At 42.6% G+C, this 18496-nt stretch overlaps 1 protein-coding gene across 2 annotated transcripts in view; it reads left to right on the top strand.

Moving 5' to 3' along the window:
- dlc1 (DLC1 Rho GTPase activating protein) overlaps positions 1-13430 on the top strand; it is a 126839-nt gene extending 113409 nt beyond the window's left edge. For both annotated transcript variants that reach the window (XM_063219409.1, XM_063219408.1), the window contains 8 exons: positions 1431-1590; positions 2857-3064; positions 6671-6884; positions 7659-7773; positions 9128-9340; positions 11048-11265; positions 11618-11791; positions 12742-13430. In XM_063219409.1, coding sequence (XP_063075479.1) covers positions 1431-1590; positions 2857-3064; positions 6671-6884; positions 7659-7773; positions 9128-9340; positions 11048-11265; positions 11618-11791; positions 12742-12841 — 1402 coding nt within the window. In that variant the 3' untranslated portion in view covers positions 12842-13430. The remainder of the gene's footprint in view (positions 1-1430; positions 1591-2856; positions 3065-6670; positions 6885-7658; positions 7774-9127; positions 9341-11047; positions 11266-11617; positions 11792-12741) is intronic.
- Positions 13431-18496: the final 5066 nt, after the last annotated feature.

Raw genomic sequence — 18496 nt, 5'->3', positions numbered from 1 at the left:
TACATGCAGGCAAACACAGAGATACACACCCAGCAGTGCATACGATCACTTTCCTGCCTTCCATTGTCTGGCTTCATTGCTTATCCTCAACCCAAGGCTGGGAAATACACTATGCTTCCATTTGCCTCTGGACCTTTATATACAATACACTACGCGCATAACATATAGCATACAATAATCTCTTTCGCAGTATATAAGCAGCTCTCTCTGTTACTCTTTCTCAAAAGCATGCACGCCTCAAGAAAATCCTGACTACACGTCAGACGGTTGCGAAGGTCGCAGAGAAAAGGCGCTGTGATTGGTTGTCTCGCTACTTCCGTGTTCTCGTGGCAGCACAGTTCTCCGGTAGTTTACGACAGCCAAACTGTCAATATTCTGTGAAATACGAATGCTTCCTTTCTAGTGTGTGTAAATAAATGAAGCTACAATGACTGAATTAGTAAATAACAAACAAACAATACATCAGTTTAGCACTCGCGGCACAATGCCTGCAGTCTGACTACTGTACTGTAGCCTTGTAGCTATGTAACGACACGAGACCTTGTGCGCAGATCCATAACATCAACAGTGGTTAGCGACCAGAACCAACGGACGCTGTTGCTGAACTATAATCTGCCCTTAACACTTTGGCCCTCTGGCCCTTGCAGAAGTTCACAAAAACAGTTACTCTGCTCGAGTCATAGGTGCTTTCAACCTTTTTTCCCCCAGTCCAGCCGTATGTCACCTTAACAACACAACACAACACTGTGTCTTTCTTGTGTTAAGCAGGGGGGTGGGATAGGAAATCTTGTAGCGTTCCACAGTCCTGCAAAACAAGCTGTTGTTCGTTTGACAAGTAATGTGTACAGCACAGCACAGAGACATCTCAGGGGGGTGGGTTAACGGGATTGAGAGAGAATAATAAGCAGTGGCTGAAAGCCGTCCCTTGTCTAAGATTTCAAGTATAAATGCCACTCCAGAGCTCACACGTTCAGAGGGCAGAATGTTCACACACACACACACACATGCATACACACACACGCATACACACACACACACACACACACACACACACACACACACACACACACACACACACACACACACACACACACACACACACACACACACACACACACACACACACACACACACACACACACACACACACACACACAGTACATCTTATGTGTTATGTAAGTACTCTGTCATGTCACTACTGCTAGGCTGGGTAAACAAGAGTGCTTATACGTCCATGTTTTAATAAGGCGCTGTGTGTGTGTGTGTGTGTGTGTGTATGTGCATTCTGCCCTCTGAACGTTTGAGCTCTGGAGGGGCATAAAATATAAGATATACACCCGTTGTAACGGCCAGAGAAAACGCAGAAAGAGCATATTGTGTTGATATAACATAACCGCTTAAAATCTGACTGTGTGTTCTATATACCACAGGGCTGTGCCTAAATTCATGAAGCGCATGAAGGTGAGAGACTACAAGGACAGGAGTGTGTTTGGGGTTCCTCTGCATGTGAACGTGCAGCGGACAGGACAGCCCCTTCCACAGAGCATCCAGCAGGCCATGCGCTACCTCAGGAGCCACTGTCTGGATCAGGTCAGTGAGTTTGATACACACACACACACACTCTCTCATACACAGACACACACACACACACACTCGCATGAGAGAGAGAGAGAGAGAGAGAGAGAGAGAGAGAGAGAGAGAGAGAGAGAGAGAGAGAGAGAGAGAGAGAGAGAGAGAGAGAGAGAGAGAGAGAGAGAGAGAGAGAGAGAGTATTTGGGAGATCACCTCTCATTCCTTACTCCTGACATAAACACGTTAAAAAAAAAGGCTCAAATATGTATGCTGACATTGAGGTCAAACACACACGCGTGTTACATAAATGTAGCATTTTTTTTTACAGGTCACCTAGTGAACCCACTTGAACTTGTTAAGTCGCTCTCTCTCTCCCACACACATGCACATGCACACACGCCACATCTAATTCACTTGTTACTTATTCCACCAAACAACTCACTCACTTCCAAACTCACATACAGTAACCATATATTACAGATAGACACTCACTTCCTAGCATACAGATACTCAACAGTTCCTCCTCCAAAGATATGAAGAGGCAGCATTCAAACAAGGGGCCTGCTCAGGGCTTGACTGGGAGCGAAAATCAGGCCAGGCATTTTCAGCCAAGACTGGTCCGCCGTGCATTGAGAGAGAGACAATTTTTCAAGTCCTCTATTACCAGCTATTTTGACCACAACAGCCAAAATGAATATTTCATTGGGACTGGGAAAAGTCTGCTGTACCAAGCGGCATCAGGGTTGATACCACTACATTGAGGAGAGGACCAGGCCAAAATCATCAACAGTCCACCGGGCAAATACCCTGCATGCCTTATGGCCAATCCAGTCATGGGCCTGCTACACTTGAAAGAATCTTTGTACGAGATGGAAAATACGGGCTCCATTACATAATCACCATATTTTTAGAAATCCGTTTGTACTCATTCCTTCTTTTTCCATGTCAAGTGTTTCTTTTGTGTTTGTAGCAAATATGACAGCATAGAGGGCAGAGTAGAGAATCAGAGGCATGTTGATTCCTAGGAGTTTCCTATGGGCCTGGAATGTCTGTAGATCACACTTGACAAATAACAGGCCATCTGACATGTTTGTAGCCATTCACAGACTGCGAGTGTTCCAACAGCCAAGAGTGGCTGCTTTGTGAACCCTTGTTTCAGTGCATTCTTGACAAGCAGACTGACTCATGCTCTTTCTCTTTCTCTCTCTCTCTCTCTCTCTCTCTCTCTCTCTCTCTCTCTCTCTCTCTCTCTCTCTCTCTCTCTCTCTCCCTCTGTGTATACAGGTGGGCCTGTTCAGGAAGTCAGGGGTGAAGTCCCGCATCCAGGCGCTCCGTCAAATGAATGAATCCTGTGGTGCAGATGGGGTTGGAGTCAACTACGAGGGCCAGTCTGCCTACGACGTGGCCGACATGCTGAAGCAGTACTTCAGAGACCTTCCAGAACCCCTCTTCACCACCAAGCTAGCAGACACCTTCTTGCAAATCTACCAATGTAAGAGAAACCTGCACGCACACGCACACGCACTCACACACACAGAAACACACTGTCTTGTATAAATAACTGATTGTGAAAGCCTCAGGAAGATTCATTCAGTGCAACCACAGGAAATACCTGTCACATGATGCGGTGGCACATGCAGTAAATCAGTGCATGGTTACTCAACACTGTTATCAACAACAACATTAACCCCTTAGTGACCAAGAAACCCAATTGGCATGTTTCAGTGATGGAACCCTGACAGCCGTCCATTAATGCGGTGGCACATGCAGTAAATCAGTGCATGGTTACTCAACACTGTTATCAACAACAACATTAACCCCTTAGTGACCAAGAAACCCAATTGGCATGTTTCAGTGATGGAACCCTGACAGCCGTCCATTACTTCTTTGGGCGCTCAATTGGGCCAAAGAAAGTTGGATAAAGTGAACAGTGCTAGAACATTTCATGCGGCTTAGCTTATTAAAAAGCTTTAGAACCAGCACACATACCTACTATTATCTTCCAGGTTTCCACAGAAGTCTGCACAAATCGATCGTCAGTCATCCAATCCAGTAATCCAAATGTATGTCTGTATGTATTTGATGCATCCGGAAATGTACTGTATACCGTCTTGAACTGTATATTATGTGTATCTTCTTTTCTTTTATTGGCTTGCAAAGTATATAAAGTACATTGTATTATGTGTGTATGCTGCTAGACACCTTAGTTGCCTTCAGGGTAAATAACAGAACTGTACATTAGAATGACATTGAAGTTCAATGATTTGGAGATTGAAATTAGTTCTGTATTTAACAACAAAATAATCCATTGACTTCAGGGCTCATGCTGTTCTAGAAGTTCTGTTGAGCAGCGAGATCATGATTCTGAGCTAAAAGTGATGTTGTGGAGCTCCATTTAAGTTAATGGTGCATTCTACCGAATAAAGACGTATATAGTAAATATCCCCTCAACATGTGCTTGTAAGCAGCCCCAAATATGCTTTTTTAGGGGCCAAGCAGCGAAGCTGGCGAAGGCCCCTACTGTTTTAGCTGGTATTCTTATTAGGGGCCAAGCAGCGAAGCTGGCGAAGGCCCCTACTGTTTTAGCTGGTATTCTTATTATTATTATGTCACCTCTTTCCTCTCCTTAGCAAGTCTATGGCAGCCCATAGAACCGTAGGTAGGAAAATGCTGTAAATCGGCACACACATTCGGGCCCAGCTCAGCATTACCCACAGCAATTTATAGGGCCCCACCCCCAACCCGCTAGCGCCACCAGCAGGTCAAAGTTGCAGGTACATTTCTGCTTGTAACTTTTGAACCGCTTGGCCAATTTTCATAAACTTGGTATCCTTGGAATCCTTGAGTCAAGACGAATCCAACGCACCCTGTGACGTCATTTTCCGCCAGGATAGTTTTCCCGCCATTTTGAATTTTGTGAAATTCAATAAAAATGTTAATTTTCCGTCAATTTTTGACCAATTTGCCCGAAACTCGGTATATAGTATCTCTGGACTGAGTTACACATGGGGTCTCAAGGAATATTGGATATCTTTTATCGTTTAGCCGTGACAGCCAATCAAAAATGTCGTAAAAGTGGCAAAACAGGAAGTGAGGTCATATCTCAGCAACCGTTTGTCGAATTAGGCTAGGAATTTGTACACACATAGTAGTCCATCCCATGACCTACCAAGAAAAAAATCTGATCCCCAGCTCAAACTCTGTAGCGCCACCAGCAGGTCAAAATTTTAGCTACATTTTTGCCTGTAGCTTTTGAACCGTACTCCCAATTTTCAAAATATTGGTACACAGGTCATCTTCACACTATGTTGCACCCAGGTATGGATTTTCGTAACGATTGAAAAAACTATCAGTTCACAGCAGCCATTCAAAATTGTGGAAAGAATGGAGGGATTTTTTCTCATCTCTCTGTCCCCTCTGCCCCCCTTGCGCACGTTCACTGACACCATTCTCGGCAGGGGGTCTCTGGACACACAAGAGGACTAGAGCTTATGTGTGTGCGTAGTTCTGCTATTGCTTTAAAGTGTCAACCAAAGCCCCACTGCCCCAGCCCCTGCACCCCCACCCACCCCCACCCCCACCCCTCAGACACACAGAGACAGAGGAGGGGGGAGAGGGAGAGGGACAGAGAGGGAAGAAGGGAGGGAGGGAGGGAAAAATACAGATTCCCAGCTCGAACTCTCTAGTGCCACCAATAGGTAACAGGAAGTGAGCTTATATCTCGGCAGCCCTTTAAGGGATTCAAAATGAACTTGGTTCACGTGAGCACACCCCCCTCCAAGGAATGCACACCAACATTGGCGAGATTTGGGCCAAAGGGGGCGCTGCAGTTCCTTCTGTTGCCGTGGCGACTTTGGCAAGTTTACTGCTTGGCCCCGCATTGCTGCTTGCAGCTATATTTATTATTATGTCACCCGAATTCTCCTTAGCAAGTCAATGGCAGCCCATAGAACCGTAGGTAGGAAAATGCTGTAAATTGGCACACACATTGGGGACAGTCTCAGCATTACCCACAGCGATTTATAGGTCCCCAGTCCCAACGCTCTAGCGCCACCAGCAGGTCAAAGTTGCTGGTACATTTCTGCTTGTAACTTTTGAACCGCTTGGCCAATTTTCATAAACTTGGTATCCCTGGAATCCTTGAGCCAAGCCGAATCCAACGCACCCTATGACGTCATTTTCCGCCAGGATAGTTTTCCCGCCATTTTGAATTTTGTAATATTCAATAAAAATGTTAATTTTCCTGCAATTTTTGACCAATTCACCCGAAACTCTGTATATAGTATCTCTGGACTGAGCTACACATGCGGTCTCAAGGAATATTGGATATCTGTTATCGTTTAGCCGTGACAGCCAATCAAAATTGTCGTAAAAGTGGCAAAACAGGAAGTGAGGTCATATCTCAGCAACCGTTTGTCGAATTAGGCTGGGATTTCGTACATACATAGTAGTCCATCCCATGACCTACCACAAAAAAAATGAGATCCCCAGCTCAAACTCTGTAGCGCCACCAACAGGTCAAAGTTTTAGCTACATTTTTGCCTGTAGCTTTTGAACCGTACTTCCAATTTTCAAAATATTGGTACACAGGTCATCTTCACACTATGTTGCACCCAGGTATGAATTTTCATAACGATTGAAAAAACAGCTCACAGCAACCATTCAAAATTGTGGAAAGAATGGAGGGATTTTTTCTCATCTCTCTGTCCCCTCTGGCACCGGCTGCGCACGTTCACTGACACCATTCTCGGCAGGGGGCCTGGACACAAAAGAGACGAGAGCTATGTGTGTGCGTAGTTCTGCTATTGCTTTAAAGTGTCAACCAAAGCCCCACTGCCCCAGCCCCTGCAGTCTCTGCAGTCTCTGTTCAAACTAAACTTGGTTCACATGATCACCTTCCCCTCCAAAGATTGCACACCAACATTGGTGAGATTTGGCAGAAAGGGGGCGCTGCAGTTAATTTGGTTGCAGTGGTGACTTGGGCAAGTTTACTGCTTGGCCCCGCATTGCTGCTTGCAGCTATATTTATTATTCTGTTTCCATTATGCCTGGTCTTCTTCATACATCCTCCCTCTCTTCCTTGCTTTCGGTCTCCCAGACATGCCAAAGGAGCAGCGTTTGCAGGCGGTTAGTGCGGCAGTGCTTCTCCTCCCAGACGAGGCCCGTGAGTCGCTTCAGACACTGCTCTGTTTCCTGAGTGATGTGACGGCAAGTGTTGCCGACAACCAGATGACGTGCACCAACCTGGCTGTGTGCCTAGCCCCGTCTCTCTTTCACTTGAACACACTGCGCCGTGACAGCTCATCACCTAGGTATGCAGAGAAAGACCTGGGCATGTATGTGTTGGAGTATAATGTGTGTGTGATTGTGTGTGTGTGAGAATAGTAGATGGGTTTGTGGTTGTGTCTAAATAATATGCTGGTCATGTGTCCGTATGCACGTGTAGAAACACAGAGAAAGAGAGGGAGAGGGAGAGGGAGAGAGAGAGAGAGAGAGAGAGAGAGAGAGAGAGAGAGAGAGAGAGAGAGAGAGAGAGAGAGAGAGAGAGAGAGAGAGCATGGACAGGACGTACCCCACCCTCACCCTCTTGAACTTCCTTCATTCGTCATATCAAACAGACAGCCTTAAGTACTACCTTAATTGTCTTGGGAAGTTTTGTTAATACCATATAATTATTACACAATGCAATCAGTTACATAACAAACAATACATGGCAATGGCCCAACACAGGAAGGGAAGTCGCTTCAGAGCTGAAGACAGGATGGGAAGAGAGAAGGGGGGCGAAAGAGAGGAGAGAATACAGAGGAGAAAATGAGTGGGATGGAGTTGACTGATTAAAAAAATGCAAGTGAGAGAGAGAGGAAAGGACTAAAAATGAGTGGGCCAATGTTGTGTTTGGAATAGAGAAAAAGATAATTTCATCTAACTTGCTTGTGGTCATGGAAGTGTAGGTGTATGTTCATGTTTACATGTTGTGTGTATGTGTGTGTGTGTGCATGCACGGTGGAGTGTGTGCGACGTACACAAAGGGCATCTGTCTCTCTACACTAGTAACGCATAGAAATATGTGTACTTGAATTCTACAGGGTGATGAACAGAAAGCAGAACCTGGGGAAACCTGACCAGCGGGACTTGAATGAGAACTTGGCTGCTACTCATGGTTTGGCCCACATGATTCAGGAGTGCCACAAACTCTTCCAGGTTAGAAAGCAGCCACTTATTTCCCCATCACAACATGCATGTTACATTACATTACATTACATTACATTGCATTTGGCAGACGCTTTATAACCAAAGCGACTTTCAAAAGAGGACATAATCAAGCCAACATCACAAGCAAGTACAAAGTGCACAGGAGATATACAGAACAACAAGTGCAGTTGCAAAGAGGGGTTCGTTTTTTTTTTAAGAGTAAATAACGAGTACACACACACACACAAACTAAACTAAACTAAACATCATGTCAGGAGTCTGCCCTGGGGTTTCATCTGCCCTGGGTAACATCTGCCCATGTTAGTGGGTGTCACTCTGCACCACCCCTCCATGATGCATAAAAGTCAATGCTATACTAACACGCCTACCTGTATCCTGGCACTTACTTAGTTACTTTACTGATCTGGAACATAGGCACAGTTATAGCATATTATGTTATTTACATAGCCAAGCCTTCCATTTATCCTGCAAGTCTAAAGTATACACAGCCAATACCAAGGCACATTGTTAACACAGAAATGTGGATTTTAGTCAAAGACGACGTATTCCCTGAAGCATTACATAATATTACAAAACTCATTACAAAACTCATCTTCGTATTTGGAGGAAGGCTCACAATTGTTGTTCACAGAAAATCAGGTAGAATCTCATTAGACTTTTTGCCCAGGTGTAATTAGCTTCTGCTAGTCTCTGTTGGAGAGTTCTGGTTGTTGTGTAACAGAGCTAGGGATTTGGAAAGCAATATAGTCACATAGTGCTTTTATTTGCCAGGATGTATTTTGCCTCACATTTAAAAAGAAACCAAAGAATTAACCTTCTCTTCTTTCTAGTTTGTTTTATTTCTGTCTGTTTTCCATTAATGCCAATGTCCATGATTATGTAAGGTCATGACCTTGTCTGAGAATATGGTAGAAAAGCACAACACCAAACAGCTTATCGCCAGTTTAGGATTCATTTTCATCTTTATCACTGGCATTTGTGATGCCACAACACACTAGACATGGCCTATGTAACAGATGCCAACTAGCAGAGTTCGGTGGTAGAACGTTAGTAACCCTTCCTCCCTCCCGAAGCCTCGTATCGATAGTGCTGAGCTATTGGTCTGGGTCCTTAGCTTTAGCAGTATTGAGCTGTGCCTTCCATGCCGGACTGGATCATTGAGTGGTCGTGGGATCGACTAGCGCAGGATTACACCCATGTCCTGTCTTGATGGATCATCTTCGGTTAACTGAATGACCTCATCATCATGTGACCACGTTGCTGTTTGGCGAAATTCTGATGTTTATCAAACAGTTGTCAACCTCATCAAGATAGGTAACCATCTCTGGCTCTGTCCCTGCAGATCCCTGAGGAGATGAGTCGCTGTAGGAATTCGTACATGGAGCAGTACCTGAGCCCCGTGAAGATGGAGGAGCTGCTGGAGAGGTGTGGACCACACGGCTATTGCGGCCACCTTAAGGAGGGTCTGGACGCCCTGCTCAAGGAGGCCAAGGACAAGTTTCGGGGTTACGACAGCGTCTCCACGCCCGAGCCTGCTGAACTTGCCTACAAGAAGGTACTGAAAGAAACACACAGCACTACACAGTGGCGTGCACAGACATTTTGCGGGGCAGGTGCCGAAGGGGGGCATGTGGAACTTTCGGCTCCCTTACTAGGCTATGGAGGCTATATACTGTATTATATTAGGGTATTATTGTCAAATGCTTTTGATTGTGAAGCATTTCTATCATGTCAACATGGACCACAGTACATTGTGACAAAAAAAAATAATCATAAAGAACTTTCAAAAAGGGCATTTTTGTCCAATAGGGCAAAGGGGTAGGTGCTTTAGCACCACCTCGTCCCTATCTGTGGACATGGCACTACACATACATAGTAGGCTATATGGAGATTAGTCTGCTAAGAATGTAGTGCTTGTTTGGCCTTCTGCCCGCATCTGGTGACTTGTCACAGTTAAAGGACAAGTTCAGTGAATTTGCTGTTGTATTGCTCACGCTACAATTGACTTGTCAGTACCCGGCGATGCCACATTTTTCGGCTAAGCCCTTTCCGAGATATGAGCTATTCTAATGGGGGCAGCGTTTGTTTACATTTTTTTTTAATTAACATAGGCCTACTCCAAATATTTTCCCATAAGGTACCGCTGTTTGCTAGTTGTTTGCTGATGTTGTATAACCTTTCGGATGTTTTTGGGAATAAATAAAAATGTTTTTATGAAATGTAAACAAAGAGCTGCCCCCATTACAATGACCAAGATCTCGGAAAAGGCTGAAGAAGAAGAAAAAAAAAACCTCAGGTACTGACAAGTCCACGGTAGTGTGAGCATTACAACTGCATGTTGAAATTGACCAAACTGGTCCTTTAACATAGCGTACTGTGCAGTAACCTGGGAACATGACACACAACATCCTGAAGAGACATAAGAGGTGCACTGCTCTTCAGCATTTGAAGACTCGCTGCATGTACTGCATCCTTTCTGTTTCTGGTGACTGGACAGGCCTGCAGCTTTTCCTGTGAACCAGGCTGGATGTCCGTGTGAAAGCCACAAAACCTTGTTCTGTTCCCAGCATCCTCTCTGGCCTCTTGCCAATCATGACATCATTCTGTGTGTGCTGTGTTGTGTGGCCCTCAGCACTCCATTTCCTTTTCCCCACACACCATGCCTCTCATGCTTCCCACCACACACTTCCTGCTTAGGCAGCACACGCCTTGAAGGTGGAATCTCTGTCCCGAATCTCTCCTTACTCTCTGACATGTACTAAGTATTTATCCATGTGAGGCACGGGAGAACAGTTTGGTATATAGCACCATGCAATATTTGATATTTCGTGCTGGCCAGTGGTCACATCACACACTTGTATGGCGGCTTGATGAGAAATAAATACATTTTTTGTTAGTTGTGGTGAGAAAAACAAAACAAAATACGCTGAATAATAACCCTAACATGAAAAAATTCAAAATATTAGTGTGCATGTCTTTTTATTTGTCAGAACTATTCTATTGAAGTGGTTACAATACACATTATATATTAATACGTATACGTATCTGTCATTAGAGCAGCCTTGTAGATCTATATACTTTCTCACAAAGTGTTAGATGACAGTAGAGCCAAAACAAGCCATTTTTAGATTACTGCTTCAGGAAAATAATTACAAAAATACAAGAAAGGAATGTGGCAACCGGGTAAAAGAAAAATGGAATAAGTGGGATCACCTCATTTTTTTTCAGTTTGAAATAATTTCCCTTTGTCTTTTTTCCGCAGATGCATGATGGTTCTCGGCTACGGCTTTGGAAGGCGTCTGTAGAGGTCCCTGCCTCGCCAGAGGAGGTGCTCTCTCGCGTCCTGCGTGAGCAGCAGCGATGGGATGAGGACCTTCTGGAGGGCCGCGTGGTGGAAACGCTCGAGGAGCATGCTGAGGTCTATCAGTACGTCCGGAACAGCATGGCGCCACACCCACCGAGAGACCATGTGGTGCTGAGGTAAGAACTGTTCCCATCTGTCCATAGACATCTGTCCATAGATATGTATCAGTGGAGTACATTGTCAACAAGATTACTTGTTGATCAAATTGCATGTGTATTTTTCTGTCTGTTTCCCCATACAAGTTCAAGGTACTGATTCTCCATCCTGAACTCTCTATTCTCCATTAATCTCTATTTTTACCTTAAAGAGTACTATCTGCTTCCACTAACTTGGTCTTCACATTTTTGCTGGAACAGTAACGTAGCTACGAAATGAGAAAATACTTTGACTTGAGATTGGATTGAGAGTTGACCATTTAAGTTAATGCCTGACATTGTGTGTGTGTGTGTGTGTATTTGTGTGATTTAGGACATGGTTTACGGACTTGCCCAAGGCTGCCTGTGCCCTGCTGAGTGAGTCGGTTGATCATGACAGGGCTGCAGTGATGGGGGTGCGTGCCAATGTCCTGACCTCCCGCTACTACATGGAGCCCTGTGGCCAAAACAAGACCCGCCTCACACACATCTCCAGGGTCGACTGCCGGTAAGCTTGAACACATGACCCACAAAACATGTTCACATGTATACATTTTATTACAATACATGAATACATTTATACTATATACATTAAGGACAGTCTTTGCTGGTCCTGTTCTATGAGGGTCTTCTTATCTTCTTCATATTGATTGTGCTCACTGCACTTATATGTAAGTGGCGCAGGTGGGTTTTTGAACTCATATGCTGGTGTCCAATGCCATTCTAATAATTAGCGGATACAGGTCAATGTGCCCTTCAGCATTTTGGCAGCATATGTTTCGTCCACCATGCAGTTGTGGGAGCAGCTGTTTCATCCACAGGGGGCAGTCGTTCCGTCCAGGCTGAGCTTCTAAATAATTACAGCAATTACAGCCCAAAGAATGTGGTGGTTTTAGATCAGTCACACAGACAATGTGGATGACTATCTCCACAATTGTATTAATTTATAAATCACTATTTTCTAAATAAATACACATTTCATCATTCAAGTTGGTTATTAAATAACTTATCAAAGATATATACTTATGGAGACTGACCAGTTAGAGCTGATTTATATTTTATGATAACGAATATACAATAATACAAAAAAGTGGAGATACAAGGTTTCTTCTGCTCAGGGCGATAGGTAGCCTGGATGGAACGACTGCATAGTGGAGGAAACTGTGCTGCCGAAACACGAAAGGACGAATCAACCTGCTCCCTAATTAGTCAACGACCAAACAGAGGTTGTAGTTGAAGGCATATTTGAATAGCTAGACTAATCAGTTTGCAGATGCAAATAGTTAAATTTGTCTTGAAGGCACTCCCATTCAAAGAGCCTCGAGCAGAGCGTTGCACAACACAACAGTTCCACATTCAAATTTCATATTTTTATTATGTAATTATTATTTAATATGTAACAATATTGTACGGCATGAGACCGACTTATCTAACCTTCTGATCCTGTCTCATATACAGGGGTCGCTTCCCAGAGTGGTACAGTAAGCTCTATGGACACCAGTGTGCTGCAGAGGTAGTGCGGATCAGAGACTCCTTCACATCTCCGATGGACAAATAAATCTCCCTTGGAGGAAAGAAAATAAGTGATGGAAGGGATGGGAGAGGAAATCAAGAAGAAAGTAAATGGGAGGTCCTTTTATAAAGGTGAAAATATTACAGGTTTTACTGTAAGGGAGTTGGACTTGATGGCAACCAAAAGGTAGAAAACATCAATGTCTATACTTAGAAGGAAAAATATAAACGTCAACGTCTTTATTGCGTGTACTTCTTTTTCAATTTTAACATAAAAATGAAGTAAACAAGTAAATAGTAACAAAGCATACACTTCCATTTACCCTCTGAGATCCAAAAGTAATTTGCATAAAAGTAATTTTTACAATTAAGTTGCTCTGCCTTGTGTTGTGTTGTGAATGTTTGTGTATATTAAACATGTATTCCACCTAAACAGTAACGCATGACAATGAACGTTAATTTAAGCATTCTTGTATTTATACCTCAAATATAATGCCATTTTTGTACCATGTTATTGTAAATGTTACACTTTAAGTTACAAAAATGTAAATGTAAATGGTTTATCTTTTTTATTATTAATTTTATTTCTGTACAGATTAATCCTGGCCTGTGCACTATTAAATGTCTAAAATATATTCAAGTCTTTGCCTTCTTTATACTGTAGCAGTGTGGTTAAAAATGGTTGGTTAAAATTAAATCAGAAGAAAATTAAGTTAAAAGAAGCAGAACGGTGGTGCATGACATGACCCATTGTTGTAGATTTGTTTGCAAATTGTATTCACTAGAGGTTGCAACAGAATATTATTTAATACCCACACAAAAGCATTCTGCAAAGCATTCTTCTAAACACATAAACTGGGAATGCTATCAGAATAAATCATTCAAATCAAAATTCTTAAACCAATTCAGTGAGATCACAGTCAATATAGAGGTACAGTGTTGATGCCATAAGCTCTAAGATCTTGGGATCACAATTTCAGAGTGTAGAGTCCCATTAGCCTTCATTTTGTCAGAATAAGACTTGGTAAATTCTTGGCGGGCTCTTTTGTGACTGGGCTGTAGCATAGGCTTCTCTGGTGCAAGGCACCCACATACACTATTCCTCGCCATGTGCGACATATTGTGTCATGGGAAATAATCACCCCAGTTTACATCTTTACTTCCCTAGATAACGGATGAACAACTTTCTATGACCATCTCATCAAATTATGCTCCTGCTGAGTTGTTAAAGCCTGTGGCCCAAGTGGACATGTCTGTGAGACAGTTACAGATGCACCTGTCCTAAAATTTTGGACCACAGAGGATACAGTTGTTTAACTAATAAGTAAAGCTTTGATGGTCTTCTAATACATGGGTTTTTCGTTTACAAACATTCGTGTTGTGAGGAGGGGCTAGATGCTAATCAGCCAACCACGTGAGCTCATTTTTTGACTGACACCAGGTTGCAACAATCAGAGGTTGAACAGTGCGCAGTCAGCCATGTCATGTATAGTATTGACCATTTTCCAACGCCTGGTGTATGACTTTTTTTTGTCCGGCCATTTGTCCTTTCTCTTCCATGTGGTGTCATTGCTTACAGCCGCAAATGGGAAGGGGTTTGCTCTGCCAAATACTGTTTTATAACCTGTTTGATAAAAAACTGTGTAATGAATCCTTAAACTCTTCTGAGACTGATTGAATGGTTGCTCAATTACTAAAATATGGCTTTCCTCTGAGACTGTCATTGGGGTGTATTCATTTCTGCACCACCATATTATAGTCATATTATAAAACATATTTTATGTTGTATGTTCAACAGATATTGTATTAAACAGTCTACAGATTGTGGAGATATCTTTTATGATTATTGAAATATTGTTCAAAATAGTAAGTAGTTAATAGTTTTAATAGTCAAATTTGTGTGGAAAGTGAAAAAGTTAAAGTATTCTCAGTCTCTCCTAACTAATACAAGTGTCACTTTTTTATTCACTCATTTTATCCCGTCAAAACACAGAGGCCCAAACTCAAAGGCCCTGTGTTATGTCTTAGTAGAGTTGTACTATGGTAATTAACCTTTCAATGACTATTACAGCATTCCTCAGATAGCGCGGCGCGCATTATGGGGCTACAATTTTTAAAACAAAACTCTCTTCTGTATATCTACAATAAAAAAATAACAAAGTGTTTTCTGAAGGTGGCAACATTTCTGTTTTCCCAGTTTGACTGTCGGATGGCTTTTTTATACCCAGGGTTGATTAAATAAATATATCAGCCCAATAACCTTTACAGATGATGAAGACTTTACCTGACTTGTTACAAGCTGTGGTGGTATTAAATGCTCTCCTCAAGTAAAGATTGGTAAACACACTATGCCAGGTGTCACCAATGTAGTGCCCACGGGCGCCAGGTAGCCCTCCAGGAGCTTCTAAGGTGCCCACGAAGGATGTTAATAAACAGTGACGACTACCAGATTTTAGTTACTGTTAATGCTTTTCTCAATTTAAATATGAGATTATGTATTCATTATAACATATAAGCAAATTATCATTCAATAATAGTGTGATTTGAGAATGATGCCAAGACATCTATAGAGGATTTTGTACAAAAGTAGCCCTCGGGTAGCCCTCGGTAGCCCTCAGACCCAGAAAGGTTGGGGACCCCAGCTCTATGCTGTGCTGAGGTGGCAATTAGGCTAGTGTTTCTTCAAGTCACACCACACCAGTGGCTTAAGAGCGGGAGAGGCCTCTTTGCTTGCAACGGATTATAGCATTCCCCCTTCTCCTTTCCCTCACTCTGGAAAACATGTGCAACAGCGGAAGATGGCAGCTGCATATGCTGGTCATCTCAGAGGATGATGATTACATAACGAATCCATACTGTTCAAACAAAGAAGGCGTTGTGGCCACAGAAAGGAGTCTCCGCCTCTTTATATACCATAGCACCAATGACCATGAGTTAGTATTCAAATAATGTGAATTAACAACATTAAAACATATTTCAGATAGATAAACAGACTGTTAAAAAAAGATACAGATTGAAAAAAAAAGATCCAGGGTGCCCATATAGATAACATGAATATCTATCCCCAGCTGAAATGACCTGAAAACAATAACACACATGCAGTAAGGCATGCTCAGAGGTATTTACAAAGCTTACTCTTGCTCCCACACACACATAAACGGGGAGGGCGTCAGTGTTGGGCTTCTGCTGGGAAACTAAACATCTCGCTGAGCAGATAACATGGGCCTGGAGCGGGCAGCTCAGATCACATTCCTGTCCACTCTTTTGAGAAAGGAGTGGAGGAGGTTTCCCACATTGATAAATGTGGAGGATGACGATGCTGACGTACATAGGGGAAAGGAGGGGTATAACAACGGTGTGATTCTTCACTGAAATCCCTCTTCTGTCATGTTGTGATTTTTTCAGCAGTTAAGATTTTACATTTGTTGTGTCTGCCATTTGTATACCAATTTTCAATTTTTGAAATGTCAGTTTTGAATGCAAAATACAATATGAACTCTATGAAACTGTGTATGTTCGCAATATGAACTCTACAATCTCTATCTGTCTTCTTCTTTGGTTGTCTTGCTCTGTTGTTTCTGTCTCTCCTTTCTACTTCTCTTTTTAACTCCATCTTTAACATTGATGTTTTTCCCCATTTGTTAAGCACTCTGAGCTGCATGCCTTGTATGATATAGTGCTATACAAATAGGCCACAGTTATTATTATTATTATGAATGAGTCAGTGCTGCCTCAGTATGAGAGAACCAGCACAGTATATCAGCTCTCAGACATTCTCAAGTTTAAAAAAGGACCATCATTTTATAGACTATGGTTGTGCATTTCACGTCAGAACGCATCACTGATTAATCTTTTCAGTAAGTCCTAGAATGTTGAGGTGATCCTGTGCGGAGATGGTCTGTTGCCCTGAGTTCTCATGACATAAACAACACTGCCATCTTGTGGCCAAAAGGTGCCATGTATTCATTCAGATTTAAGGCCAGGGGGCTGGATGTTGCCCGCCAGATGGTGCAATCTGGCCTCAGACTTGAAGAAAAAAAGTGAAAATTACAACATGCTGCAGTTGTCTAATATTTTTATTCAACTTCATGGTTATACTGCACTATATAAATGTGTACATAACAGCACTGTGACTGTGACACAGGAGAAAGACCGCTATCGAACTTAGGCTATGATGAGTTTTCAGCTAGACTAGCTTCTAGCAGCAAGGGCAAGGACAACTCCTTCCCTGCATGGTGTCCCATATCAATTAAATTAAATTAAATTAAATTGTAAATTTACAACAGTATAATTGCAAAAGCAGATTAGATGTAGTGATTTTATGAACAAGATTCAGTAGGCCTATTGCAAAGCAAAAAAATGGTATGAAGAATGAATGGGCAGAGAGAGAAAAGGCGTCCTGAGAGCAAGGTCAACACCTAATGTTCCAGGCGCAGGGGCATTTGTGCATACGTGCCTCATCAGAGATAAACTTGTTGTGAAGTTATCTCAGAGATGGCTGTGGATTGCCTGTCACAACAAATGCAACAATTGTCTGGCTTTATCAGTAGAGTTGTTTGTCTTGCAGTGTATCAGGAAGAATGAGGAGCATAATTTGACCAATTAAGGCGTATTTAATGGGAGAAAAGTCACGCATAGCACATATCGGATCGCCAGCTGAGCTGTAGGCCTACTACTTTTGGACACGAAATTGCACAGATTAAATTCCTTGAGTGCGGAAACTTGGGTGTATCAAAATGCAAAATGCCCTCTAGTGTTACCAACATAGAATTACTTATACTTATTTATAATTATTATTATAGTTTTCACACATAAATTAAATTCAGATTTTTCATGAATTGAAAGGGTGCCTCGCCTAAAAGAAGGTAGAGACACACTGATCTAGCTGATGTGAATTGCGGGTGTAGTCCACGTGCTTGTGGGGCAGTTCACTTGCTGCATCAAGTAGGAAGCAGCGTTTTTTTATGTCTTGAGAAATCACGTTAGATATTTCTGTCTGCAGATCTGCACTGCACTGCCACCAATATGCCAACACCGCTGCGCGACCACGACCCACTAAAGGCCAGGGTTATGCCAGATGTGCCTGGCAAGGTAGTGTAATACACCGGATTCTGATGACAGTGAAAACACACACGAATGGATGAAATTTTTGGCAGAACATGCAATATGAGCTTCCATGATACCGTGTTAATGTTCCAACATGATCTCCAAAAAATCTGTGCGCCTGGACACGGATGTTAAGGACACAAAATTCTGTGCTCCTGGACACAGAATTATTTTCCGTGATGGACACACAGAAGTGCTCTCTCTATACGCCCACAACTCTATGTTTCCACAGTCTTGTGTTTTCTCAGGATTTTTCTAATTTCAATTTTTTTCCCCTCAAAAACATCATTTCTTACTGACAGGTTAGGGTTAGGGATTGTTTTGGTCTGGGCACAGCTAGTTTTCTTTTAATCATTATATGAAATTGATAGCCTAGCAACCAACTGGAAAAGGTATTTCTCAAAAATATGTATTAGGATTAAAATTGTTTAGGATTAGCATTTGGTATGTATTTTCTAATGATAGAGTTAACACAGTGCTGTGGTAATCACCAATAGAAAGCACTTCCGTGTGCCCATCACGGAAAACAATTTCGTGTCCATTTTGGCAAATTTTGGGAAAATCCGTGCTCCTGGACACGGATTTCGTGTCCTTA

The sequence above is a fragment of the Engraulis encrasicolus genome, chromosome 16 (genome assembly GCF_034702125.1).
Source record: "Engraulis encrasicolus isolate BLACKSEA-1 chromosome 16, IST_EnEncr_1.0, whole genome shotgun sequence".
Taxonomy (NCBI): domain Eukaryota; kingdom Metazoa; phylum Chordata; class Actinopteri; order Clupeiformes; family Engraulidae; genus Engraulis; species Engraulis encrasicolus.
This window is presented reverse-complemented; position numbering and strand designations above follow the sequence as displayed.